We start from the raw sequence: 8545 nt of genomic DNA, 5'->3' as shown, positions 1-8545 counted from the left end.
AGTAGTAGAGTACAATAGTATATATATATATATATATATATATATATATATATATATATATATATATATACACAGAGAAGAACAACAATATTTTATTTATTACTATTTATTAAATAAGTTTGATATTTGTTCTTAGTTTTTGTTATTTTCGAATTAATTTTGTTTATTAAAAATCTTAAGTTTTTGTAAAATTTTTTAAATTATGACTACATTATTATGGAACATTATATTCTATATTCAGTCTTGGATTTTTTCAATGTTAATATGGCGGATGATCACGTGATTCTCGACATGGAGATCAAAGGTGCCGACATGAAGTGTTGTAGTAAACTACTGTTTATACTGTGCTTAAAATTCAATTCATATGACTTCAAAACAAAAATTTTTCTCTCGACATATGCTCGCAAACGCTTCAAGAGATATTTACTTCTGAAGTTATATACAGAACTGTAGGAATGAATAATTGAATCTCTTATTTTTATTTTCGAAGCTCGAAGGTCAGACTTTTATTCGTAGTTGTAGCTCGTAGTTGTAGCTCGCTTTGTAACTATTAATTCGTTGAATGCTTTTGTAGAATAAACTTATAATCATGCCTTGTAGATATTCTAATAATGAATATGCCGATATAGTATATTTATATAGGTTTTTTAACGGAAATTCTAATGCTGCTCGCCGTGACTATATCGCGCGTTTTCCGAACAAAAGATTATCGGATAAATCAATATTCTCTTTCATGATATTTCAACGACCGAAGAAAATTGATTAAGGGAATTAATTAAAATCATTTAATATGATTTTCTGGGCTGATGCAGTTTTTGCACCATTGCAAAATGAAAGAAGAACAGTCATCATATTGCAGCATTTCGATTAAAATTCATTAAGTACCCGAAGATTGGTTAGGAATAGCGTTGGAAGTACAAACTTCTATATATACTACTAGACTGCTAACTTGTTTGAAAAAGTAGTCTCCATAATTTTGATGCAATATTATACGCATGCAGAGAATCGTTCCGCATGACCGCGTGACGTAATCTGCACATGCGCACACATTAGCGCACTATTTTGACATTAACCTAGGTCTGTTTTCTGTGGCTGAACTAGTGTACACTTTTTTTTGGAACTTAAAGTGAGATAGGTATATGTTTGATATTTATTGAAAGCGAGAAAAAGAGTTCTAATGCAGTCTAGTACAGGATCAGAAAATAGACAGACACTAATTTAACAGTATTAAAACCACTAAATACTTATTTTCATAATCCAGCTATTATTCTAATTTATGAAATTGAATACGATTGCATTTTTTATATATGTTTATTAATATTCAGTTGTCTTCCCAATATCTTTATCTTTTTCCTTTACCTTGAACTCTTTCTCTTCCAAAAGAAACAATATTTTTCGCTATGAAATCATATCACTTTCATAATGCTATACGTTTAGCATGTGAATAGTTGATGCAAAACACAGCCATACTGCATTCCTTTGGATTTATTCGTGAATAAACGCATGCGCAGAACTACCATACAATTTCGGGGTTTATTTCATATATATAAAAGTCTGTGATTGGAGGTCATCATTAAAAAAAAAAATTTAATGCTTAAATTTTGATTATTGTAAAACAATAAAGAGGATAAACCTTATTTCGACATTATTCATTCCTATAGTTCTGTAATTTCAGAAGTAAATTTCTCTTGAACGAAACATTTGCGAGCGTCCAAAAAAAATTTTTGTTTGTTTTGAGATCCTAAATTCATATTTGAAGTTTGGCGATTTAAACGGTTTTCCCAAGAAAAAAATCTTGTATAAAGAAGTTACATGCAAAACAATAAATATAAGTCAATGGCTAAAGAGAAAGCATGCGCAAAGATATTAAAAGTTCATTCATAAAAAATTGACGAATAGTAAATTGTACGTTAAAAAAGTCGACGAAGACGTTTAATACTCGCAAAGTTTATCAATAAAATTTAAAGTACAAATATTAATAGAAAAATATAAATAGGGACATATTTAACATTATCTATATGAACAGATTTCCATATAAGAAATAAATAAAGGTTACAAAAAGAAGTCATATCAAAAGTATTAAGCACATATATAACAGTATTTCTTATTTATATTTATATTTATTTTTCCGTCTTACAATTAGTGTTTGATAGCAGCTTCTTTGTTAGCTTCATTTATTTTTATAGGGAAATCGAATTTATGTCTGATTTTTATAATTAATTAGATTATTAAATGTGTATATTTATATTTTTTATTAATATATTCGTACGTTTTTTAATTTTTAATTCATGAATTGATGAAAATAATTTTATATACGAAACATTTTCTTTTTACTATCCACAAATGATAATTTTTTTACAATTCCATTAAAAAAATATATATTTATTCTTTTTATCATTTATCTTACATTCATTTATTATTATATTGTCGTCTTATTTATATACTCATATCACGATTATATCATTAAAATTTTGAAAATTTTTTCAGGTAAAGAAAGAGCAAACGTCTGTGGAGGAAAAAGACGAATTTGATACGCTGGTCGAATCTAATACTAAATCCCTCGAACAAAGACTTGGAAATTCTCTTGAAAAAATGGAAAAGAAACCTGCAAAAAAAGGTTGATAAACTTTAATTCATAAATGACATATAGCGGATATTACAACGAATATTTTAACAATAAATTTTTTTACTCTTGCAAACAGGATTAAAACAAACAACGTTACAATTTAAACCGATCAAAAAAGGATCCAAAAAGAAGGATAACGACTCAGACGAAAGCGAGGACATCGATTTCGGTAGTATTTCACCACTTCCACAACGGTCATCTCGTAGAGCCACAGGTATGTCTTTTCATTTTTTTTTTTGAGTCAAAAATTTATTAAAATAGATTACATTATGTCTTGTTTTTCCGAAAATCTTTTATTCTTTATTTCTTTGTTTAAACAATAGCCAAGAAAAATTATAACTTTGACAGCGATGATTCGAATGAAAGTGTTCAAGAATTATTCAATCAGTCTTCTGATTCGGAACAAACGTAAGTATAATTGTTATATATCATATTGACTTGCTTCGTTATTTCTCCACACACATCGCGTATTTTCTTTAGATCCAAGAAGAAATCCTCCCTTATAACATTGAGCGATTCCGACGATAATATTAAACCGAACAAGAAACCACAATCAGCACGTAAGTAAAGTAAACATAATATATATTTAATATATATTAAGTAATGTACTTATATATCTTACAGAAAATATTAGATATTTATTTATTTCTGCACAGCGACTTCAGAAGAACTTTTTGATTCGTTAGTCGGCAATTCTCCTGAGAAACAATCTTTACCTGAAAAAAAACCCTTAATATCCTCATCCGGAGAAGATTCGCCTATAAAATTTGCGTCACCTAAGAAAGGTAATAAATGATTACCTGAATCGTACAACTAAATAAAAGTTATTTTGTTGCTCATTTCTTGTATTTACAGCACGCAAGAAAAAGACCGAGAACGGTGGTAACAAAGGAGTGAAGAGACAGTTGAAGAAAAAATTGAAATCATCCGAGGACTCTGACACAGATGACTTATTTACCACTAAACAAAGAGTAAGCGCGACATTTTTGATGTATTCAATATAATAATTAGGATAATGTCATAAGAATTTTTTATTGATTTAATTTTCATTTAAAAAAAATAGAAGAAGAAAAAGAAGGTATCAGAATCGGATGAAGAAAAGATATCTGATGATTCGCCGCCCCGAATCGGTAGAGCTCGGAAGCCAGTATCTTACGCACTAAAGTCAGATGACAGCGACTCTGATTGAACACACTCTGAAAAATGCGAGACGTAGTTGACTGGAGTAGTTTAGAGTGGATCGGACAACACGAGACAAGACGAAACTCAAATCATGAAGAGCTGTTGCACATAAGTTTATTTGGAGAATTTTCAGAGATTTCGTCCCCGCTGATTGTTGATCATGAAATTAATAATAATTTTATGAGGGGTACTTCGAACAGGATTTGCCAGAATATGTTCTAAGAATAATTTTGAGGGCAGAAATAATTTGGAATAAAAATTTGTATTTCTGCTTTTCTTGAGTAACATTCGAAGATTTACTTGAGCAATACAGTTGCTCGACCTCTGGCACATTCTTCCTGAAATGCTCCATACAATGTTGTACATAATTTTACTCTTTGAGTATAAGTACGCATAAAATGTTGCGAATGAATGGAATTTCGTGAAATTAAAACGCTGTAGACAATGCTGCAGAACGTACCCGAGTGTGCTCAGAATACTCACGTAAATTTCATCATATGATCGAAGTCTCCTCGGAAAAAAAATTCTTTTAGTGCTGACTGTATATTGTGTTATATTGTGATATCGAATTTTCACGTGTTCGTGTTTTAGACGTTTTGTTTTTCAAAAGCTCGAGGAGAATACGTGGTACGCTTCTATCTTGCAAAAAAAATGTCCAGCGTCGCCTCTATGCTAGATAGATTAATTAGTACCGCGCAAAAACGAGGAAACACTTCTCCCGCGCACAATCATTATTATATTATTCTTCTCGTCAAAATTTTATTGTATATAATTCGATAAAACTCAAAGAAAAAGAAAGAAATAGAAAAGAGAGAGAGAGAAAAAGAGACATGCCGATTCCGGAAAATAAACGTAGAAAATGAAATAAAATATGAAATATATACAATTTTTAAATATATTTTTACATACGTCACAATATGGATTTTTTTCAGGTTATCTAAAGACTAAAAGAAATTATACAGCGGTAATTAACTATTATACATATATACATAGAACGGATCTTAGAATTATGCGGCGCTCAATATCGGTTAAGCAAAGCTGTCGGACGTTTTAACTTTATACTGACCACGCGTAGAATAAAATAAATTTATTTAGTGCTCGTGTCTCATAGGTAATAATTTATAGATTTTGAATTGTTGAGCGAGAGTCAAGACTCGGCGTAATCGAATAGTTGAGAAAGTCACGATTGTAATTAGAATTAGAAAAAGAGTCGGAGCTAAAAAGTTAATGTGAATCAAAAACTGATCGATTCCCCTCATAATTTACGTACTCATCCTCCTCTCTCTCTTCTCTTATATATAAATGTTTTTTATTTTACTTTCCATATACGAATTCGAAGAAATTAATTAACTTCGAGGCATATTTGGTGTTCATTTCACTTCTCCGACTACAATTATACTAGTTCTGTGTACGCATAACTTGTTCACTCGTAGAATAAGATAAAAAGAATTATTATGTTGTAATTAGTGCAACGATTTTACACCTGCTATTAAATGAATATCTCAATACAGAGACCAGTCGATTAGCCCTCGGCCCAAAGCGCGCGCGTTCTCAGCCTAATCAATACTTCGTGTAACCTTGGCGATTTTCATTTTTATATAATTCACACATACTAAATACGTATATATAAATATATAAATAAAATGTTCTAACTTTTGAGACATTCGGCAATTCATTGTTCAACATCGTTCGCCAAAAACGAAAGTGACGGAAGAGAAACGAAAAACAGCGGGGATATCATGCATACCGTAAGAGATGCGTGTGATTTATATTTAATTAATAAGTTTACTAATTTTAAATTATACACAAATACGTAAAATTTATTGCTATAACGTTTTCATACACCGCCTTCGACGCAATTCCTATTTCTTTCCTTTTCATTCTCTTTTTTGTTTTATCGTGAGGAAGATCGTGACTATATGCCGACATGCAGGGACGATTGGAAAAGAAAAAGACCAGTATTTAGTATTACGGATATTATAATAGTATGTAGATCATGGCAATACCTTATAGTCGATGGAAAGGTATTTTTCTTTCTATTTGTGCTCAGTGAAAAGTTTTCGATAAAATCCTTTTTTTTTTAATTTTTCCGTTTCTATTTTACATGCACGTGATTGCATTCACCGATTACGTTCACAGAGAATTCCATAGATATGTATAAATGTAAAATATCCTTCCTGTCGCAAAGTATACGAATCCTATGTATTCTCGCGTAAATGTTCATCATTCACCACGAGAGATCTCGAAGGCGTTATAAACGCTTGGCAAATTACACCTTCGAATAATTTTTTGAAGGCCGGCTGCAGTAAACTTTTAGAGATAAGCTTTACTCAATCTAGGTTCATCGCGCGAAAATGATATAACGGAGAAACAATGCAGATAACAATTTTTACAGTTTATTAAATTATTAATTTATCGCGTTAATACTCCTCCCTCCCTCCCTTCTTTTCTTTGTTAGCGAAAAGAATTTCGGAAATCCACGTCGTAGAGAAAAACTATGTCGAATTGCAACGCGGATTATATCCCTTTGGAATCGTGTCACCTCAAAGAGCATCAATGAACACGATTAATGCGACGTCGCGCGTGTAAAATAAGAGCGCATTGCATTTTTTCGCGAAAAAAAAATGGGATGCGGGATGCAGGAACGGTTGATATTCTTTTTTTTTTGTCAAAATTGAAGCGACGGATCTAAGTAGTAGACTCTGTTCAGACTTGTAATGTATTCTCCTCTCTCACCACACTTCTGCCAATCACATTGATGGTATTGAATTGTCATCAATACCCCGGTGCCCACATTGTACCAATAACTGACGCAATATTTTAACAACACACGCACTCGCTCGCTTTAATCTCACTTTCGCTCTCAACACATTCTCTCTTCATTCTCTCTTTCTCTCTCTTTCTTTTACTCCCAGAAGCTACGGCTCGCCGACGGACGCGACTATAATACAAAGCAAGGGCACTTGATAAAATAACTTAGTTTTCTATTTCATAATTATCTATATATAACGTACATATATAAAACAAATTACGAGTAAAGAAATAATGATTGGGTCGGTATAGCATTTCACGGGCTTTCTTATCTTAAAGATTTGCTCGTTTTTCCTTATCCTCGTCATATTTTTCCCGTACTTCTCGTCTGATTAATTAATTATAAATCATTTAACTGTTTCTTTAAACTTGCTCTGTACACATATTTGGATCCGCGCTTTCTCTCTCTCTCTCTCTTTCTCTCGCTCTCCTTTTCTCTATCTCTCTAATTTTAGAGAAAAAAAGAGAGAGAAAAGAGAAGAGAAAAGAAAAAGGAGGAAGAGTGAAGGAGGAAAAACGTAATGCGTGGCTTCGTTACAGCGAATCGACACGGGGTTTTAAACTATACACGCGTGAGAACGGGTTTTACAAGTGGTGATGATAAGTGGTGGACTACGATGCTTTTTTTTTATTCACTTTGGGAGCACATCGCGACTCTCTCACACACACACACACACACACACACACACACACACCTCTCTCTCTCTCTCTCTCTCTCTCGTTTTCTCTATGCGATTCTCACTTCGCTCTCTATCGGACTATCGTTCCGGCATTATAGATAAAGCCCACTCTCGTCTCAGAATAGGAACAACCAATCAAATCTCCTTCGTGTACTCGTGTCGTGTATGTGTTTTCGTATGTGGGCGTGGATGCGCGTGTATGTTAACCGTTATTAGTCATGATACAGGTAATAATGTTAATATTCGAATAAAGTAACATGATGCACAGGCCGAGCATTCATGGAATGCCGGTACCGGCGCCGGAGGTCATGCGAGGATAGAGCCACCACAGTTGTCTTCCCACTGTCAATGCTTGTCGTCGTTCTTTTTACACCATATATATATATTATGTCGAATTTATTAGTTTATATATATATATATATATTTATATATATAGTATAAATATATACACTCACACTAATTTTAACAATCCTCTATCGTTCGCTCACGCACACTAAAACGCTGGGAGAGAGAAACGTCATCTCCGTGAAAGCGATTGCTCCGATTGCTTTTCTCGACTTCTTCCTACTTTTTTCTCCTATTCTTCGTTGCTTCCTTTATCTCATCAACTTTATTTTGCTTCCATCGAAAAAAAATTCATTTTACTTTATTTTCTCGTTTTACTTGACGCTCTTGCGCTCTCTTTCTCTCTTTCATACATGCTCTATTTCCCCCTCCCCTCTTATTCTAGACGTCACTTTTATCTCGTAATGACTTATCACATGTTATTTTCTCGTTCGCACGCTCGTTCGTTCTCTCTCGCTCTCTTGTTTCTTTTAAACACTATTATCAAGTCATCGCACTGTTTGATACAAGGAACGATAATACAATTGAATATTTACGAACACAACATTGTTTCTTGTCATGCTGAATAATGTGGCGTGGCTTGTAGAAAGACGCAAGCTCCTGGACTTGCGGGTGACCAGTCTCGCATCTCTCTTGCAATGTCCTATGTAGTCGATCCTGTAAGTATAGTTGTGATGGTGTGGTGATGGCGGTGGTAGATGTGATAATAATTGTGGTGGTGGTGATGGGTGGTAAGTAGTGATGGTGGTTGGTGACGATGATAGTATCCGGTTTTAGTATTTACAATTGGTTATAGCAATCGTTATTTCCCTAAGATGAGATGGTGTACACAGTCCGAGCGCTCAAGATTTGGCATGTATTGGTATATATCGAGGATTTTGTCCTTAGTCCTTCCTCTCCA

At 33.1% G+C, this 8545-nt stretch overlaps 1 protein-coding gene across 1 annotated transcript in view; it reads left to right on the top strand.

Annotated features, from left to right (window-relative positions):
* The window catches only part of LOC105619228 (DNA topoisomerase 2), a 10168-nt gene extending 6353 nt beyond the window's left edge, over nt 1-3815 (top strand). The window contains exons 16-22 of the mRNA XM_012200752.1: nt 2488-2617; nt 2703-2840; nt 2950-3034; nt 3107-3186; nt 3283-3411; nt 3482-3597; nt 3690-3815. Of these exons, the coding sequence (XP_012056142.1) occupies nt 2488-2617; nt 2703-2840; nt 2950-3034; nt 3107-3186; nt 3283-3411; nt 3482-3597; nt 3690-3815 (804 nt within the window). The remainder of the gene's footprint in view (nt 1-2487; nt 2618-2702; nt 2841-2949; nt 3035-3106; nt 3187-3282; nt 3412-3481; nt 3598-3689) is intronic.
* Nucleotides 3816-8545: the final 4730 nt, after the last annotated feature.

Source organism: Atta cephalotes (assembly GCF_000143395.1).
Source record: "Atta cephalotes unplaced genomic scaffold scaffold00020, whole genome shotgun sequence".
Lineage (NCBI taxonomy): Eukaryota > Metazoa > Arthropoda > Insecta > Hymenoptera > Formicidae > Atta > Atta cephalotes.
Note: the sequence above shows the minus strand (reverse complement) of the source record. Positions and strands in the feature narration are given on the sequence as shown.